Genomic DNA, 21,106 nt, shown 5'->3' with positions numbered 1-21,106 from the left:
AGACAAGTAATAAGGGTAATTTACTGAAGCATGCAGAATTGTAAGAGATCTGTTTTTTTTCCTCCAATGACTCCAATGACCTGAGGGTCTACTGCTCCTGTATGTGTGTGTGTTCTGGTATTTATACCCTTGTGATGTCTTTGGAATGATAGATAGAAAGATAAGACAAATCGTCCAAATTGAGGAATTTATTTTGGGAATTGTGTATATGTTTTTGTGTGCCACTTTGTGTAGCAGCTTACAGTTGTCCCCCATGTGATTGCTTTAATGAGCCAAGGCCTCATCACATGGTGAAAGGTTAAGGGCTGCTTGTGTCATGCACCATAAAAAACACACACACACACACACACAAAAACACAATATTAAACGTCGAATGATTGTATGTCAGAGAATTTTCACACTGTTACTTACTGATACTTTGAGATTGAGATATTGAAAAAGGGAAGGAGTGTAATATGCACAGAAACAGAATCTTATAAATAGTCAGTCAGGCAGTTACATTTTTGGCGAATTGCTTACACACTGAAATCAAAAATATTATACAATTATCAAAACCTTAAAATAAAAGACCAAACATTGGCCCAGAAATGCACCACTATAAGCACAATGTCAGCCTCACACTGTTTTCTAAACAACACACACAGTGATTTACAAAACACTAAACACGCTTGTATACATTAGACACAGAAGTATATCAGGATGCCACTACCTTGCAATTCCAAAGCACTCAAATTACCACACCTATGAGCCAGTCTGTGAAACAAAGGTATCAGGTGCGCAAACACAAATGCTTAATAATCACACCAATCAGGGGTAAGAAAACAAAAAATGCCGCTGGTAAGTCTAGTATTTTTTGTACTGTATTTTTAGTTGTTTTCAGATCTTTATTATTTAGTTATTTTACTGTAATTGTAACCTGTACTGGATACAGTATTCTACGTTTGTCCTTTGTTTGCTGAGCTAACAGTGTTATGCACTCTACTGTAGTACTGTAGCATGAAAACTGGGACATGTTTTGTTGTGATTTTTCATGTTGACATGTCTGATTTGGGTATGGAGAGAAATTTATTGTCCTCATTCTGCAGCATTGGTGTAGTGTTTGGTGAATGTATTGTACAAAATATTTGCACTTCCTCTGTGCACTTCATTAACAGTACTCTAATCACTAAAGGTATAATGCTAAAAGTGTGTGTAACTGGTTCAAACTGAATAAAGTCATATGGAATGTATGCGTTTCATATGTTAACAAAATATGTTTTTTAAAGAGTATTTCATTTTGCAAAGGGTCAGAGGTGTGTGTGTGGTTGTGCTAATTGTGTGTAGCGTTTTAAAAAATGGTCCCTGTTAGTGCTTAAGGAATCAAAGAAAACTGTAGGACTTTATCTGTCTCTCTTATAACCTCTGGTTCGTAGCTCAACTCATCTGCGGTGTGTGTTTGTTTTCTTGTTTCCTTGATGATTCAAATTTGCCTCATATCTTTATCTCTTCCTCTTTTTTTTATAATGTAGTGCCTTTCTCTTTTACTCTCTTTACAAGATAAATATGTGAACTCCTTAATGCTTTTTGGGACATTTTTCTGCATGTGTATTTGGAACAGATCATTTTCACTTGAGATTTATTCACTTTGCTGACACTCACTTTTTTAGTTTTGTTGAGGCACTCCACATCTGTATTCTAAGTTGCCTTTGCACAAATTTAGTTGGTCACTGCAGCATAGAGCTATTCTGCGGTGTGAGGTACAACAAGCCTCTCAGTTCATTTCTATCCTGTTTGATCTAGGCTAATCTCACTAACATAATCTGTTTGATGGTTTGAGTTGCTTGCCTTGGCCACTTCAGCCATTTTCTTGAATTCTTACTTCGGCATGAGGGCACAGTCCAGTTGTCTGCAATAAGGTTAGAGGAAAGATTCATATATGAATTTATGAATTTATATATGAGATCCAGTTCCCATAGTCATGTCATTGACAGCAGCACAATGTCATTCTTGCCTAAATCTCACTGTGCAAATGTACTTACATTCTGGTTTTGATCTTATTTATTTTCACTCCCATGTTGTTAAAAGTGTGTGATTCAGGAATGAGACAAAGGGGCTTAGCACCGTTAATGAACTTGTTAGATGGACTTGTGGTAACGTGCTCATATCATGCTTTTTCCCTTTCCTTCATTGTGTTATATATCTTTTTTGTGCACATTCAAACTCTAGGTTAAGATTTACAAAGTGAAAAAGCCCAAGGTGCACCCCAAATGGACAACCAGCTCTATTTTAGTCCAGCCTTTACTTCCATGACAAACGTACGTCACTTTGTTACACGTTATAATGCTCGCTTAGCTGCTACCATGGCACGCCCTCACACCCTGCAACTGACTAGCTAGCAGTACTTGCTGCTCATGTGCAACTCCCAACAAAGATGGTACAGAAGTGAGAAGCCTCACACTGTTGCTAAAACACAGCTCAACACACTGAGTGAAAAGAGGAGCTGCAGCAATGTGCAGTACAACAAAGACATGGTGTTTTCTAAAATTAAACCACATAAACCTATTCTGATACTACCTCTAAATATAAGTACAACCCTGAAAATGGAAATATTATGAGCACTCATACACATTTACACATCAATCAGATACTATTACTGTGTTTGGCCACCACTGGAAAAAAATGAAGGCTGAAATTTCAAATGCAGTCACTCCAAATAATGAGCTTATCACTGAGAAATGTACCTTACACTGAAACAAGCTGCAAACACAGCACACCCGGCGGAAATCACCAAAATTAAATAGGATCTGCTAAATGACAAAATAAAAGCAAATAGTTTCAGGATAAGATGTCACTGTATTTTATTCAAGCACCTTGTCTGAAGGGCCTTCTAACAGACATTTGGAGACAGGGCAATTTGCTCATCAGTCAATTTCAATCCGTAGCCTAAATCTTGATATGTTTTGGAATATGTGACATTGTTACATGGATAGGGACATTCACCAAATTCCACAATACATTTCTCTAACATCATCTTTTTTTTCACCATACATAAGATTTCAGTGTTTATACTGGAAGCTATTTATGCTCAAAACAGCTGATAGGGTCATTTCTGAACAAAGCAGAACATTCAATACCTTCACCTTCAGTCCTTCATTGATCCCCTGTTCTCCCATGTGTGTGTGTGTGTGTGTGTGTGTGTGTGTGTGTGTGTGTGTGTGTGTGTGTGTGTGTGTGTGTGTGTGTGTGTGTGTGTGTGTGTGTGTGTGTGTGTGTGTGTGTGTGTGTGTGTGTGTGTGTGTGTGTGTGTGTGTGTGTGTGTGCAGCTGTGAAGGTGTACATTGTGTGCAGTGTTAGAGACGTTAAAATATCTGCTGATAAGGCTTCTAGATGATATAATCGTAGATATCATACATAGTAACATTGAGGCAAACACTTACTATCAGAAATACATTCTTGACATTGGATGCTCATACCTCTACACAAATGTAACATAGCATAGTCTGCTCCAGTCACACTCAGCCCACCAATGGTTTGTGTAAGAAGCCATTGCTATTCTGCAGTTATAGCACAGTGCCCAGCATTGTGAAGATTTTGAAGAAGAGCAGCACAGATGAAAAGTTACCACTGGGTTAATCCTTCATGTTTGTGTATGTTTTTGTTTGAAGTCCCGCAGCGTGGATAAACAGCATGCAGTCATCAACTACGAGGCTGGTACAGACGAACACAAGGTCAAGGACCTGGGCAGCCTGAATGGGGTGAGTACGCAAATAGAAATATATGCAAAACAGACATAGGTTAGGACAAAGATAAAATGACTAGAAAGAACAAATTTGGCGAGATAAGAGAATGAGTTCACCCAGCTGAAGGAGAAGTAAAGGGCCATAGAGGGAGATGAATAGGGACTGCAAAGATAGAAAGAAATCAAGAGATGGAGAAGAAAAAACAAGTAGAAGGAGCGGAGGTTCTGAAGGGTCGGAGGTTAACTTGTTTTCTGGCAGTCAATAGGATCTTCTATTTTACCACTACTAATCAATCTGCCTGTTAATGAAGATTTGTATCAGTGCTAAGGTCAATAGGAATCTAATCCTAATTATGCAAATCACTAATCTAGGGCACAATCTTTGATCTAAATATAAACAGAGGGCAACTAAAAAAAATCAGCATTGGAAGTCAGTGTGTAGAGCTCTTTGTTAGATGTAAAGAGTATTTTCGGAAATGTAGTACATGATTGACTGAAGCTGATTAAGTAGATTAAACTGGCTGGAGAATAAAGGATATACCAAAACGTACACATATAATGTAATACATTTCATTGCTGTACATAACATAATACATAATAAATCCCAAAAATATATATGTACTGTATATGTAACTTTGAAGGTAATTCTATATCATAACCTTTAGAAACACATATTAACTTTGTATTTAGACACATTTAACTTCTCTCCCTGATATTCTTGCGCAGAAAAACCTGTTTACAGTTGTCACATGCCGTTAGTCATGTGTAGTGATTAGAAGTAAGTCATAGCCCACCAGGTTGGACACACATGCAGAACTTCCCTGACATCCTCTCCAGCTCTCAGACAGGAAGCCAGAGTCAGAGCCACTTCCTGCTGTGTCATTAACCACTAGCTTCTTTGGCTGGATTCAGAGGAAGGTTTCTCTGGATGAGTCGGTGTATTTATATAGATTTTCCACAATGGTGAGTAAAAAGCTGTGTTTGGGCAGTGTCACCGTTTACTGTCTTATTGGTGGTGTTTCATTGCTGGTTTGTAAAGCTGTCATGAAACTCATCTCACTAGAGAGAAGACTGGAATGTTTTATTGCAACAGCAGTACAAGTATGACGAATTTAATTTGCAGTTCAGTGAAACCTGATCTATCTCAGAACTGCATACAGTAGTAGAAGGAGGGGTGAAATGGGAGAAAGGAAGAGATGGGAAAGAAACAGCAAGGGAAAGATGCACATTGTCATGCCTAGGCCTTTAGTGCCGCCTTCTTTCAAGACATTCCAGGAGTAGCTGATTCAACTGGTCAACATGGTGTAGGATATAAGCATATTACAGTAATATTAAACTCTCATGTGGTCCCATGTGTCTGGCAGCAAGAGTTTCTTTTATTGTTAAAAAAAAACCTTCAAAAACCTTCAAACCAGAAAAAATATCTGTCTAACATTCAAGCAGGATTGATATTTATATTTTTCAAGCAAAAATGCGGACTTATTCCAGCTTCTCAATTGTAAGTATTAGCTGTTTTTCTTTGTCATATATTTGAGTATACTGGTTATCTTTGGGATCTGGACTTGACCAAAAAAACATGTTAAAATGTCGCTGTGGAAAGCTTTTTTTTCTCCTCGTATTTTCTATCTACCGGTCACAAACAAAACAATTAATTTAGCAGATTAATAAATGTTGAATATAATTGTTAGTTTCAACCCTAATTTCCACTTGGACGCCAAGACGCTGGCTTGTGATACACAACTGTAAACCAGCTTAAGCAGATGCCTGTTTGTGGTGATATCTTCTTTATTGTTACATTTAATTAAAATCTTGGTTTTTGTCTCACCTTTTCCTTCCCCCTGCAGACCTTTGTAAATGATGTCCGCATCCAGGAGCAGATGTACATCACTCTGAAGTTGGAGGACAAGCTGAGGTTTGGATATGATATCCTTTGACTTTTCTGATCTTTTTATTCTCATATTAATTATTACCAACATGCCAAACGTTATACTCTACTATTTCAAGACAATCAAATTTACAGTAATTGTTTCATCCATCCACATGTGTGTGTGTGTGTGTGTGTGTGTATGTGTGTGTGTATGTTTATGTGCGTGTGTGTGTATGTGTGTGCATGTGTGTACGTGCATATCTCACAATGTGCAATTGTGACCAGTATTTCCTTAACCTGTCCGTCTCACATACTAACCTGTTCACGGCGGTGAGAGGAGAGCTCACTGTGCCTGAGGAGGCTCTTAAGGTAGGATCACACACACAAACTGTGCCCTAACAAACACTCTCAATGTTCACCATGATACACAGTTGTATTATACTACTTAAATCACAAAGTATTTTTTCTTGTCTTTTCCTCCCTTAAGCATGAAAAGTTCACAAGTGGCCTCCAGCTCAGTAAGAAACCGTCTAACAGTGAAACCACTACCACCAAAACCGCAAGCAAGTCCCCCTCTAAGACCCCAACAAAGACTCTGAAGTCCCCCAGTGGCAGCACCGCAAGGCCAGCAGAGAGTAGAGTTGCAGATGCGGTCACTTCCTCCAAAGAGCCACCAGCTAAACCTGTAGACACTCACAAAGCAGAGGAGAGGATAGGAGGTGAGAGACAGATCGTAGAGAAAATTGAGACAATATAAGACATTTGGAGACGTCTTTTTTGCTGTTGATTTAGTCTACTGTTTAAACTCTTTCCTCAAAATCCAGATTAGTATGTGGATACATTTCATGGTCCACATTTGTACAACACAAAACATTACAATTTATATCACATATGTTCTTTTAAGCTATGTTTAAGCAGGGTGGGTAGGTGGATTTCTCCTGTAGAAACACATTTTCAGTGTTGTAAAATTAAGTGTGGTGGGTTTTCTATCTCAGGCCAGTAGGGGGTGGACATGGTCACCAGGGAAAGGCTTTGGACACCACCAACATGCAGTCACACTGTTTCAACATAAAGACGGTTTAGGTCTAAGGATGTCCCTTAATTGACATCACGGATCAGGATGAAGTGCCAGCAGGGGTCCTGGTTAAGCTTCAGATGTTGAAACAAGGCCGCGTGGGGCTTGTGTTATTGCACAGATTAATTAGTAACAGTAATAGTAACATAATGCAAACCCATATGCTAGCGGTACTACTTCTTTTAATATGCAGTAGCATTCACAGGCATGCATGTACATTTGCACATTTGGAAAACAAGCATGCACACACGGTGTTGCATGTTTCTCCATCTGCTGCTTATGTTTTTAATGGCACCCTCTCTTGTGGTTCTGTGGATGTAATCCTGCAGTGTTATTACAGTGATACCAGGCCTAACCCAGATATTATACCTCACAGTGAGAATACATTCATTAGGTTTTATATAGAAGGCCTCTTTTAACTGCATGCAATTTAGCACACAGCATCCATAATTACTAGCATATAGTATACTGTGATTAAACAAGTTAAAATAACTCAGGATAAGTGGTAAATAAAGGAACTTAAGGTAAAGGAGCTGGAGACTTTTGATGCATGTCTTTCCCTTCTTTCTCTCAACTATGTTTCCTGTCTCTTCTCTACTGTGCTGGCCAGTTATAAAAAAAACATGCAGGATGTTCGTCCCATGGCAGCTTTCATTCTAATGGGGGCAGAGATTAAACTGTGTGTTTGTCTGAGAGAGAGAGAGAGAGAGAGAGAGAGAGAGAGAGAGAGCATGATAGAGTGTGTGTGCACGTGTGTGTCCATCCTGCTGGCTACATTTCTGAAAATACGTCAGTGGTGCAAGACCCAATTAGAAGAGAACTAATGCACCAACACACACACTAACACACACACACGCACACACATAGAGCAGCTGTGTTCACTTTGTGTCATCATGATACAATATACAATAAACAGCCTTATGTTGACAGGACTAGAGTATGTGAAATACATAATAAACAGTTTAAACTTGACAGACCTCAGTTAAAGCTACTTAAAAATATTCACAGGCTGTTTTAAAACATGTTAGCATCTGTACATCTGTTTCAGGGGATGTTACAGCTCTGCCTCGTGGGACCCCCCTGTATGGTCAGCCGTCTTGGTGGGGGGATGGGGATGCAGATGACGAGAACTCTTTCAAACAGGAAACCAAGTCATCCAGCAAAAAACATGAAAGCTCTATTTCAGGTAGGAGCTATTTGCATTTTTACTTTCTAACGGCCATTATCACTATAATTCAAACATGCAAAGCAATTATTGATACATCCGGGGTGTAAATGAAAGAAAGCTGGTCGATTGTCAAATAAATCTGTATCTGTCACATCTGTCACAAGTGTTTAATGTTATTGTAGCTATGTATGGTGAGATGAATCAATAAACTTCATCACACCATATTTGCTGTAGTTTGTGTGGAAATGTGTGTACATGTATTTATTTATTTTTTTTACTTTGCGGTAGGAATATATTATTGTATGCTATAAACAGCATGCTATTGATAGCCCACAGATGAAACGCAATGCTAAATTGAGTCATGCAGTGCAGATTATTTTATCTCAGAAGTGAAACTGTAGCTTGATCTTATTGCCCTCTTGCTCAGTTTATTTGCTCTGTGTGTTTGCCAGCCAGACCGTGTTTGTGTGTATAACAATGCATTTACAACTGCACACAAAGGCTTTTTCAGAGCCTGTATGTATGTCTGTTTGTCTACAATATCCTGTATGTGCGTATAGCGATCGTTGGACTGAGGGGCTCCTGTCAACTGGTGCTGGATAGTCAGAGTAACAGGATTAGAGGCTATGGCAATAGTAAAACAGCTCAGTGAAACAAAATCAGTCTGTGCCAGTCTGGTTAGTGTGGCCCAGTGCAGTCAGAAGGAGTGGGGGGAGGTTAATCACACACAAACATTGGTCCAGACTGAAGTTTCCTTAAATCTCTCGCCGCATCTGGATGGATAGTCTGGGAGCAGCTTTGCCAGCCGGAAAAGGAATACTTTGTTTTTCAGCTCTTTTAGAAGTTTAGTCAGTTAGAAATAATTTCTGTGTTGAACCTTGCAGGATTTGCTGTGTATTTGGCAACATATTTTGCTGTTAGAATGAGATTAGAAAATACTGTCATTTTGGAGTAAATCTGTGCAGGGGTAGCAGGGTGATTTGAAACCCAAAAAGCTTTCCATAAAATTAGACGAATGGGATTGGCTACTTCAGTCATGGAAGTGGGTGAGTGGAAGGCATTTCGCCCTCTTGGAGCATTGCATTTTTTGAAGTGCTGAATAAATGTTTGATGTTGGATTTGTTGTGTGAAGCAGCATACATAGCTAGTATATGCACATTACTTATTGTCTATCACTGTAGCCATATCATGTATTTCTTAACATGGCACACAGCTTTGTTTACTTAACACTACATAGGTATTGCCAAGTCAGACTTCTTCCATAACTATTTCTGAAATCCACCACTGTGTATTTATGTAGGTCACATGGATCTCAGCATTAAAAGCAGATCAAATCACTGTACATATCTTTAAAAAAGGTGTGAGCACGACATCTTTATTTGCTTTAACAAACTGTCAACATCAGATGTACAGTAGCAGGGAGTGGAAGTGAAAGAAGTGTGGGGAAGGAAGCAATTTTGTTTGAGTGTGCTTTTTGTTGCATCCATGTGAATATCAGTTAAGTTCAGTGTTTGTCCTTTTCTCCTTCCCAGTGAATAGGCTGTTGTCAGAGCCCCCTACCCCCTTCCTTCTGTATTGTCACTAAAGCTGATTGAGTTACGCCATCGCACAGGCTCCCCCATTCCTCCCAACACACACAAACACACTCGTCCACACTGCATTCAAACAGACCTCTCTCTCACTCTAACACTGCAGCGATCATTAGCTAACCACTCTAATTCTCCGGTAAGTATTACTCTCAAATCCACTACTTACTTCAGCTAATGGTAAAGGTCTGTCGATTTGAATTGATTACCTGTGACTCTTTTAAGAAGTATTTGCTCAGTTAACTCTCTGTAGCTCTTACATTAGTTGTTCATTAGAATTTAAAATGAAAAGTCAAAAGCATTGCAGGTTGTAAACAGTTTTGCCATTGTTCTTTAAAGTCTATCCAACAGGAGATTCCTTTTGTTAGTGTGTTGATTGGCCATATATTCCAGCGATAGTAATCTGTAATGCTGAATCTGGTGTCATCTTTATCTATGCAGTGTATAGTAGTCTTTAATGAAAAAAAAAAGTATAGCTAATTCTATAAAGCCTAGGTTTTACATGTTTATTATCATTACATGTTTATTGGCATTTACATGAATGGCATTAAACTCATTCATGAAATGCTTAACTTCCCAGAAATTACTATAGGTGCATCCCAGAGAAGCCATGTGATTTATGATCAGTGGAAGCTCTGATAGTATTTACAGTTATTGGCACATTTTACATGTGTGAGCCACAGTAAGTCTACTCAGTTCTTCATAATTTCAAGAAAGAAGCAAATTGAGATACAGTACTTATTACTGTCTGCTTTACATGTTTATTTTTAACTTGTCGGTTGTGTTTGCCTTGTACTTCATTGTCAGTTAGGTCATTGGATCTCAAGCATCATTCAACATATTTCATCTCAAGATTCAAATCTATGTATTTACTTTAAATCCACGTTGTACATCGTACTAAACTTGCAGAGCAGCTTATGCTGGCAACCACAGATCTTGTTTCAAAGACGAGGCCAAAGGATTTTTTTGTGCTTCAACTCAGTTTATAACACTAAAATGGAAAATAAGGCTTTTCATTCAGATATTCTGTTTCTGGGAAGTTCCCAGTTTGTCACTTCCTTAAAAGCACTATCATATTTATAGAATAGATCATTTATGAGAAATTCACTCACTTTGTTTATTGTGATTGTATTCTGCAAAGTACATTTCTGCATCTTGTTTCTTTTGCCAATAGCCATATGTTCCTACATTTGCTCCCCAACATGAAGCAGATGGCCCCTCTAATTTCTGAAAGTATCATTTATCATATTGAGATCCAGCAGAGGCTCTGTTTGTTAATATGAACAGATGAGAAAATCAGTGCTCCATACTGTGGGTCCCCAAAGAGCTGCACCAGCTTTTCTTGTCCTGTGTGACTTAAATGACTTGTGTGTGTTTGTCTATATGAGAGACAGACAGCGCCTCCTGTAAAATATCAGTGAAAATGAACTGAAAATTGTTCTAATGACAGCTTAAGTTTAGAGACAACACCTTCAAATACCACTTATTGTTTTTAAGTTATACTGTTTTATTACTATAGTGATACAGATGTGTTTTGTATAACCAGTTTCAACTCCGATAGAATAATTGAAAGATTGATCTGAGTATCACGTTTATAAAAATGTTGCTGATTTAAATCATTCACCTCAGTAAAATCTTTATGTGCTTTTCAACCTCAGACAGCAAAGAGGCCCGTCGAGGGGAGAAAGCTAAAGAAGACGGCTTTCATGCGGCCACCGCCCATGATTCCAGTTACTTCGAGATGCCTACCAAGGAGGGTCACATCAGCAACAACGGCATCCATGAGATTCCCACCAAGGACACAGAGGGCACCACCACTCCCACCAATGCAGGTGAAGTATACATTTCATTCTAATAAAAGTCAAATAAAAGTGATATCTTTGAGAGTTTGAATGGGATGGAAGGTTATAATGTCTGTTTTAACAGTTAAGAACTACAGATAGTAAGTAAACCACTACTACTACTACATTTGTGACATGGTACAATTTGTAGATTTACAGTATAATTATTGTGCAAATTGGCCTTTGTGAGAAATGTGTTATAATCCTTTATGGCTCAACTTTACAACAGAAAATAGGAAGTGGCCACTGGAAGCAGGAAGTAGCATGAACTGAGTAACAATCATTCTGCAACAGGAGCTGTCAGCTGATGTAAACATATTTGGATAAAAATCCACTAAATGTTTTTGTACATAATTATATTAAAACAAGTAATCGGAGTCATACTGTACATAGTTTTTTAAAAAGTGCTTCAACCAGAATCACTATATTTAGTAAGACTTACTGACTGACATTAGCGAAACTGTAATGCCTGCTCCACAGCTCAAGGTCACGCCTCCTTCACCATAGAGTTTGACAACACTTCTCCAGGGAAAGTTACTATTAAAGACCATGTGTCAAAGTTCACACCCGACCACCACAAATCACGCTCCAAAAAGAGTGGAGCGGGAAGTGGAGGAGCAGGAGAGAGGGACTTGAGCACACTGCAAGCCGCTATGATGGCATCAGAGAGCAAGGTGGCTGATTGGCTGGCCCAGAACGACCCCACTCTTGTGCGCAGTGAGTCAACAGAGGACGACAGCAAGAGCATCAAAAGCGATGTGCCAGTTCATCTCAAAAGGCTTAAAGGTGAAGCTTATATTCTGTTAACATTTCTGTGTGTGTGGATTGTACTATGGCTGTAAATTGCATGCTTCTCTGTTATTCTTTGTTCCCTTTACCTGCAAGCAGCCAACTGCTGAGTAGGCTCCTGCTGCTACCTGGGGGGTTATGTGAGAAGGGCCAAGGCTATGCTAGGCTTTGCACTTGCAAGTTGAGAGATAATGCTAAGCTAGGCTAGGGTAGACTACATGTTGGTAATGAGTTAATTCAATTTATGCCAATTTATGATGTTGTTGACATGTGTGGGGGAAGGATAAGCAGACGGGCTGATGAAAATGGAAATCTGTGAAGCAAGAGTGGAAGCCAGGAAAGCTAATTCATTAGGTGGAGTTAGCACTACATGCATGTCAACTGGCTGACAGAATGGCTCACCTGATGGATGATTATGTTGCTAACTGACCTACTGTCTGACTGGCTTTGGGACTGCTAGAAACTGCAGTTTTTGCAAATTTAAGCTATGGCCGATTTACACTTGATGTGGCGGCCCTTGATATTCCATTAGCTGAAGGAAGAGAGGGGAATCCGACAAGAGCAAAGAATGGGCTGTGGTTGTGACATGAGTTAAGGGAGGAATACCCAGAATAACTGTAGAACACAGAGGGGTGTAAAGATGGGTGGAGTGAGAAGGAGACGATAGAGGGAGAGGACAAAGAGGGAGGAATAGATGGCAGGTAGACAGCTGGATAGAAAACTGTCTATTGATGCCGGCTGTGGATGTGTGATGTGTGCAAAAACAATTACAGTGAGAAGATTGTGTGAGAGGGTTTGGAAGGCAAGAGAACCACACTGTTATGCTCAGAGCAGCATTTGCAGCAATAACAGCAAAAGGTATTGGACAAAGGAAGCCAGTAAGGAGAGAGGGAGAAAGGCTTGTTGCCTGGACTGCAGTGAAAGCGGAAAGGGAGGAAGCGAACAGAGAAGATGTTGTTATGGTAACAGTGATGCATATTATGGCAGGGAAAGAGACAATACAGATAAACACGAAGTGAACATCTCTTTGTGCGTGCGTGTGTGTGCGTGCGTGTGTACGTGTTTGTGTGTGCGTGGGTGCGTGCGTGCGTGCGTGAAGGCTACAGGAGCATGTGTGAGAAACGCATTTCAGTGCTGACGAAGGGCGTGTGTGAAGCACGTGCTGCTCTCATGTGGATTTGTGTGGCTGAAATCCATCGTGTCTGTGTTTGTTGCATGTGTGTGTTTGAGACGAGCTCAGCACTCTTCTGCAGACCAGCAGTGTAGCATGTGCGAAGAGAGGCATGTGTGATGTTGCTGAGGGTGTGTCGTCAGGTACTAGGCAGAGAGAGAAGCAGAGGTTTAGCAAGGAAATTGAAAGGAGGCAACTAAGCCAGAGCTTATGATTTGAAAGCATCAAGGTAAGTCTTTATCTTCTTGCAGTAAGGAGCAATGTTGAGGATACATCTTTATTCTGTCTGTTATAGCTATCAATGCATCTTTTAACTATTGTGTTTGTATTATTGTAACATCTGAAAATCTGTGCGTTGTCCGTACCAATCAGATGTGAACCTGAGTTGTGATTGCAAGATTATTTTTAATTATTTTGATGATTACTTCATGCACGATTGACATTAATTTCCAGTAGTAGCTTAACAGATGGGGGTTGAACTTAAATATTGTGCATGCATATTATACTGTATTATATGCTTTTATACAACTTGTATGTTTGCTTGTCTGTGACTATGCATGCATGTAAAGTAAGCGCGTCCATGTGTCGGATGCTCAGTTGTGTCCGTGTGCGTGCAGCCCGTGGTGGAGACAGAGTCCAGCTCCCCTGTGAGTCATGGCGGGACAAGGGGGGCAGAGCGCTGGACTCTCACAGATACCTCTGTTCTCCTCTGGCGCTGCCAACTGCTTCTTTGTCTGGGGCACACAGCATGAAAGACCTGCTTTTCTCTGTCAGCTTATCTGCTGATCTGCTTGAGTTACTGAAACGCTCTGCTGCTTTCCTCTCTCATTAAATTTTTGCTGTTTTTTCTTCTTTTTGATGAAATGTATGCTTTATTACATTTCAAAAAGTGACGAAAGACTTGATGGAGAAGGTGGATTGTGGAATGTGACAAATGAGCTGCCGACTCTGAAATATACCCAAGGCAACAGAGCTATTCTTATACCCTAATGTAGAAACAGTAACCAAAGAAGTACTCAGCATTTTAATATCTTTTTTAAAGAAAGCAGCAGAACCTCGATAACTTGAGAATAGCTTGATATTTAGTCCCTAGTATGGGTCCAGCTCCAAAAATATTGAATCCTACTACAATTCCAATAATGCAACTCCATATTTTCTTTAATTAGACTTTCTCTTCTTCACACCCTCCACACCCTTAACACCCCCATATGTAACACAGGCTTTCTTTTATTAATGTCAAGTCTCAAAGGCTGAATCGAGATAACCCACCATGACATTACTGTGACATCTCCTCCAGAGCTACCGAGGACATAATACAACTGCTTTATCAGACTGGGCAGTACTAATAATGACAATTAAACTCAACTGGTCCTCAAATCATTGGAGTGACCCTTAATACATTGCCTTTGTCTACGTTGGACCAAAGGTGGCAAAAGTACTCACTTCCCATACTCAAGTAGAAGTACAGATAATTGTGTTAAAAAATACTCCGGTAAAAGTAGAAGTACGGATTTAACGTCTTTACTCAAGTAAAAGTAACAAAATAGAGACTTGAAAATTTACTTAGAGTATAAAATTAAAAGTAGCCTTGCGAATGACAAAGCTACGTGGACCAGACAGATGTTACTAGAGAGCACGCTACAGCGGACATGGAAAAAAGGCTCTTTATATGTTACATTTTAAATGGCTGTCTGCCAATAGGCCTAAAACATCTAGTTTATTAATTGAGACAAAGACTGGGACTCCAGGTTAATAAGATTCTGACCGAGTAGCAAGATGTGAATTCAGTTGTGATTTTGTGAGAAGTCTGTGTATATTCCCATCTAATTTAATTCAATTTGGTATTAATGATGCAAAAATAATAACTAACTCGTTATTACATTGAATCAACAGCCAGGTGCAACCAAGCTAAGGTGAAGAACACAAACAAGCTAACTTTTAAATTTGCAACAACTATAGACCAATACAACAACACGAATAAATGAACTGACAACATAACTTGTATGACTTAAAGTTCTCATAGATACAAACACACAATCTCAGCTGATTATCCTCCGGACAGCTAGTGTCTTTTACTTTTCTCTTACTTTTGTCTCTGTGTGCCGTGCGCGCGTGTCCGCGCTATTCTCCGACATACATTCACAATCACACCTGATAGACGACCTTTCGTACAAAACTAAAGTAACGAGCCAATTTTGTAAAATGTAAGGAGTAGAAAGTACCGATATTTGTGTTAAAATGTAAGGAGTAAAAGTAAAAAGTCGCCAAAAAAACAAATAGTAAAGTCTACTTGAGTACAGTAACGAAATATTTGTACCTCGTTACTTCCCATCTCTGCGTTGGACCAATGTCGACTATAGTCCACTCAGCCAAGGAAGAACTATGTCCTCTTTTCCTCATGGAGGAAACATCACCACTTAGTGTTAAATGAATTCCAATAAATGTTACAAAGTATAAGTGTTATATTTGTGAATATATGAACTCACACTATATAGGATGCTAAAATTTCTTGATTTCAGATGTAGACTCTAGATGATATAGTAATGCTGTAGTATGAATTTATTTTTGTAACATTTTTGTTGTTGCATTTATTAGTTTGGGGAAAGCATGAGAAAGCTCTCTTATACCCTAGTGGCAATATATTATATCCTGAGCCTTCTTTTTTTTTTTTTTTTTTTTTTTAGAACTTTATTTATTAAAATTTTCAACTTTTACGACAACAACAACAAACAACAAACATATCTGCTTAGCACATAGAAGGAAAATGCATTTGTTAAATCCTGAGCCTTCTTTAGTGAAGAATTCCCAATCTCTCAGAGATTCTCTTTCTCAATCTATATCTTTTTCTTTTCTCCCACTTTATCCAATTCATCTCCTTTCCCATCCATCTTTCTCTTTTCCTCTTTCCCTCATCCTCCTTTGCAGGTCATCCTTATCTTTCCCAGTTTTCCTTTCTTTTCTATTTCCCCTCCCAACACATACAGTATGACGCTGGATAACACTCTTATCCAGCTTCTTATACTGTGCTTCCCCCTCCATAGTCTCCTCCTCCCCTCCCTTTTGTAGTAGGCAGGGCCGGTGACCGTGTGAGTGGCATATCTGGATTAGTGTGGCACACTTCCTTTGCACAAAACTGAGAAGACATGCTGATTTGACCCTGATTGATCAAAATGTAGGAATAGCAGTAATGTCTTTGGTGAACCAGGCAGGGTGAACTTAAGGTCTGTTTTAATTATTGAAGGATTATATTTAGGCCACAGCAGGAAGTTCATAGTTAATTGAGGCTCTAATGGTAAGCAAACATTTGTTTCTTGTTGCCGTATCTACAATGGGTGTGCTTTCAGGGAGATGTGGTTCACTGCTGTGGTCTAAATGGGACTTTTTTTGTCTATGTTGTAGCTTAATTTAAGGAGACAGCCACACACATTTTTGTCCTGCAAATTTCACAATACTGCTGTGTTGTATTTTTATGGAACAGCTGTTGTATGTTACTATGTTACTGTTGTGTACACATGTTATGATATGGATTTAAGAATGTTATTTATCAGTTGTTCATCAGTTGATATATTTATACCATGTCATGTGGAACAGTGTCATAAAAAACTAGCGTGAGTATTTTTCCCACCCAGCATTTGTGTAAAAAAAATTAGAATGGCGATAACGCAATTGGGTTCTCTCTTTTGTGTCCTGATAGGCAGCAAGCATGATGATGGCACCCAAAGTGACTCAGAGAATGGACTGGGCCTTCGTTTTGCCAACCGCCGCCACGCCCTCGAAGAACGCCTGAAAGCAGCACACGGCCACGTGGGAGCAGGAGGGGGGAACGTAACTGTGAGTGGATCCAAAACCAGTGGCAGCCGCACTGCCTTCATGATTGAGTTCTATGACGAGGAAAACCATCGCAAACGCCGGTCATATTCATTTTCCCAAACTGCACCGCTGCAGGGGATAGGAGCTGGAGGGGAGGGACTGTTTCCCCAGCCTCCCTCTCACCCCAAGGTGTTCAGCATTTCCACCTCTGCTACTACTGCCTCAGACTCAGGTAATTAAACTTTATGTCAAATATTTTCTGATAAACATACTTCTATACACAGTTGTGTGTGTTTCCTAAAGAAATGTGGATTTTAAAGAAAGAGAGAAAACATGCGATTAAGTCCAAGACACCTTAATGGTTCCATCATGTTTTCTTTAAAAGTATTTCTATTTGCATAAAATGTAAAACTAAAATAAACTTTATATGTAAATCTGCAGAAGTTGATGTAAACCTGTAATCAGGGGCTGTTGTCATTCATTCCCAGCTATTGATGTCCCATATAATTATAGTCATGAAGTTTAGATAAAATCTCTTACTACAGTTTACAGTTTACTACAGTACACTTGTCTCTGTACTACACTTTGTAACGTGTAGGTAAGGTCCCAGCTCCGATACCGGCTACTGTGACTGCAGGTGCCCCTACAGCTGCACGCGTCCTTCTCAAGCAGAGGTCAGAGGACCCGAGTATCGGTCGCAGCTCAGCCAGTACCGGACTGGCAACAGGCAGTCCCACGAGCCCCAGTGAGGACACCTCAGTCGTGGGGAGAGGAGGGGGAACTGTTGGAGGGGAGGCAGAGGACGACCACAGTGATAAGGGGACCTACACCATCGAACTGGAGAACAGGAACGCAGAGGAAGAGGAGGCTAGGCGCATGATAGACAAGGTAGCCGTGTTCAGAGATGTCAACAACTATCCGCACCATGTAGCATAATTTCTGTGTCTCTACCTCAACCATGAAAACCATTTGTCCTGACTGCAACATCTTAATTCTGGCACAAGAAGATGCACTTGGAATGTTACCAAAATTATTGAAAAATTGGACATTTTGTGTTGATTACTTTTTGCAGTTTAGATAATAGACTACAGATGAGAAACTGGGAGATGTTCTATTTGTTCATGTTACTATACAAAGAGGACACTTATGTTATTAGTATTTACTCCATAAACACTACCACCAGTTTGTAGCAAAAAACACTTTGCTGAGCTCGTCTGCTCTAAATAATAGTGCAACAACTTACAATTCCTTTTGAAGCTCATTCCCAGAGATTCAAGTCACACACATTATATACTGTACTACACAACACTGTAGTATTGTACTGCATCCTCCAGCTCTGTTTTCTGTTGCAATGTTACTGTTGTACGTCTTATTATACGGATGTAAGACTATTTCCTAATATCACAACATATATGTAATCACACATTGGGATTGTTTTTTTGCATTTTTTTATGTAGTTTAGATAACTGGCTGCAGTTGTGGACACTTAAGTAAACTGTAAAGTGCATGGAGCTGGGTAATTTAAGTCTGATTTGTAATTTATCAAACATTGCCATCATTTATGTTTATCTAGTACAAATCTCCTAAAAGCCACTATAGTTTGCTACAAACTGAGTGAGAATTTTTTGTGCAAAAAAAACAGCAACATAAGGCAGCACTCTTTGAATCTAATACCCAGATAAGGGCTTTGGAGATTAACAAAAAATGGATCTATAACACTAAGGGCCCTATTTAAATGATTTAAGCGCACGGCGTGTAGAGCCTGGCGCAGCAGCCTTCAGGGCGTGTCCAAATCCACTTTTGCTAGTTTGACTCCGTAAAAAATGGTCTGTGCGCCGACACATGGTTCCAAAGGGTTGTACTTTGTGTCTTAACTAATTCATAGGTGTGTTTTGGGCGTAAAGTGCAATAATCCAATCAGAGTGTCCTCTCCCATTCCCTTTAAAAGCCAGGCATGTTTGTACCTTGGTGCATTGCTATTATGATGGCAGATTTGCTCTGTAACATTTTTCTTTTTAATCTTTTGCTTGTGTGCTGCGCTAGTGACTTTAGAACAGGTTTTTGTTGGTCAATGGCGCGATCACTTCCCGCTTATAGCAATACGCCTTAATTCACCTTAACACATCTCCCTGGAAGACCAGCACGCACATAGGCGCAAAGGTGCATTTGCTATTTAAAGGACGTGGGCGCTGGACAGGAAAATGTACAACTGCGTCGGCCTTTTGGGGCTTTGCGCTGCACTGGGTGCAAAATAGGGTCCTAAGTTTGAAATTAACTATTCTTTTTTTTTTTACTGTTAGGTCTTTACATTCATATCACTCTAGTCACGCCCCCAAAAATGTCCAAAATAATGGGACATGTGACCACCACCACCTGATTGGAGCAAATCAACACACTTAGAAAGAGATAGTTTCAGGGTCAGAAACAAAAAATAGTGAAAAAGTTAACTTTTTTTTACCATCATCAATAAAAGTAGAGTATACATTCAAAAGACTTCCTTAAATTCTCATGTAGAAAATGTTGGGGAATGTCGGACCTAATTGCAGAGACATCAACACATTTACAGCAGGCAAAAAGGTAGAAAACAGTACCCACATGCAAAATATAAGAGCAGGAACAAGCTGAATCTCAAAACAGGAACATGCAGAATCCAAAAAACAGAATAGGCAAAACAGTAACAATGATCTGCAACAGAAAAAAGACTAAACACAGACTATATACACAAGTAAACAAGGGTTAACAAAGGACGGGTGACATCATAAAAGGCAGGAAGTAAAACAAGAGAAGACAGAAAAACAGACTTCCAAAATCAAACAGTAATCAAAAACACACAACGGCAACATAAATAGGCACCACAAAAGCAAGTAGTGCTAAGACTTTCTAGACAAAGGTCTACTGGGCTCTTTCATTGCCTCCTACCAGTCTTCAGAAGTTGGGACTTATTTATAGGAAGTTAAGTTGTTGCCAATAAAGGTTTATTACATAGACATAATTGAAGCTTTACTAAATGACATCTTAAAAAAGCCACATATCCTTGTAAGTGTTGTATACAGGTGTTATCTTTGGAGCAGCAGTGATTATAATTAGCGGGGTGTATTTCTACTCAGTGTCAGTCTGAGTGCATTACATTCAAAACTGGAAGTGTTGTTATGCTAATTCCTGTAATTAACTGACACACTAATTGGCACACTGCTCACAGTCTGTCCACTCTCCTTTTCTCTACTGCTTTTGTGAAATGTGTGTGTGTGTGTGTGTGTGTGTGTGTGTGTGTGTGTGTGTGTGTGTGTGTGTGTGTGTGTGTGTGTGTGTGTGTGTGTGTGTGTGTGTGTGTGTGTGTGTGTGTGTGTGTGATTTCTGTTCGTTGCTATGGTATTCAGCAATCAAGTGCAGATTGGTGCTTTAATTCAACAGCATCTTCTTCTGTCAGTTCAGTTCACTTTTGTTCTTTAAGAGAACTGAAGAATGATATTACCATAGTGTGCTACAGTATATGCTAAGGATGCATACAGAGAAAAACTAATCGGAAAGTATGACAACACATACATACAAAATGCCATAAGACTTGCATGCATTATACAAAATACATACACAATTTGTCAGCTTTTGTGTCCTCTTGCTTTTTCAAACATTTGTAGGTGTTTGGTGTCCAGCAGAACCAGGACTCCTCTAGTCTGTCAGATCTGAAAGGAGACAGAAAAGGAAAGGAGACAGGAGAGACTGGAAAAGAGGTGGACAACTGCACTAACTAACAACTAATTTGTCTTTCACTTTCATTTTGTTCCTTTTTGGTTCATATTTGGTCCGTCATTTCTTTGTCTGTCTTCCTCCACCTCACCTCATATCTTCACCTTTACCCAAGTGTTCATTCCAGCAATAACAATGTTCCCCATTCATTCTTTGTTAATTCAATTTTGGTTATGTAAATCTTATTGTAAAAATGACCTCTGACTTCCAATGTTTCATTATGCCTCTCATACTTGGCTGAGCTTCATAGTGTGAGTCACAGTCACTTCCATGGTTTGACAGCTCTACTGTCCTCTCTGAGACTGACCTAGATCATACTCTGATGTGGAGAGACATG

At 39.5% G+C, this 21,106-nt stretch overlaps 1 protein-coding gene across 12 annotated transcripts in view; it reads left to right on the top strand.

Annotated features, from left to right (window-relative positions):
- cep170aa (centrosomal protein 170Aa) overlaps positions 1 to 21,106 on the top strand; it is a 45,002-nt gene that overhangs the window by 14,215 nt on the left and 9,681 nt on the right. For 5 of the 12 annotated variants that reach the window (XM_034898770.1, XM_034898769.1, XM_034898772.1 and 2 more), the window contains exons 4-13: positions 3,645 to 3,734; positions 5,563 to 5,641; positions 5,896 to 5,954; positions 6,073 to 6,304; positions 7,709 to 7,846; positions 11,073 to 11,246; positions 11,736 to 12,045; positions 16,908 to 17,257; positions 17,624 to 17,913; positions 20,661 to 20,753. In XM_034898770.1, coding sequence (XP_034754661.1) covers positions 3,645 to 3,734; positions 5,563 to 5,641; positions 5,896 to 5,954; positions 6,073 to 6,304; positions 7,709 to 7,846; positions 11,073 to 11,246; positions 11,736 to 12,045; positions 16,908 to 17,257; positions 17,624 to 17,913; positions 20,661 to 20,753 — 1,815 coding nt within the window. Of the gene's footprint in view, positions 1 to 3,644; positions 3,735 to 5,562; positions 5,642 to 5,895; positions 5,955 to 6,072; positions 6,305 to 7,708; positions 7,847 to 8,286; positions 8,875 to 9,280; positions 9,554 to 11,072; positions 11,247 to 11,735; positions 12,046 to 16,907; positions 17,258 to 17,623; positions 17,914 to 20,660; positions 20,754 to 21,106 lie in introns of those variants that run through there. The other 7 variants (XM_034898776.1, XM_034898778.1, XM_034898775.1 and 4 more) reach the window with 3 other exon arrangements.

This window comes from Etheostoma cragini, chromosome 17 (genome assembly GCF_013103735.1).
Source record: "Etheostoma cragini isolate CJK2018 chromosome 17, CSU_Ecrag_1.0, whole genome shotgun sequence".
In the NCBI taxonomy this organism is placed as follows: domain Eukaryota; kingdom Metazoa; phylum Chordata; class Actinopteri; order Perciformes; family Percidae; genus Etheostoma; species Etheostoma cragini.
Note: the sequence above shows the minus strand (reverse complement) of the source record. Positions and strands in the feature narration are given on the sequence as shown.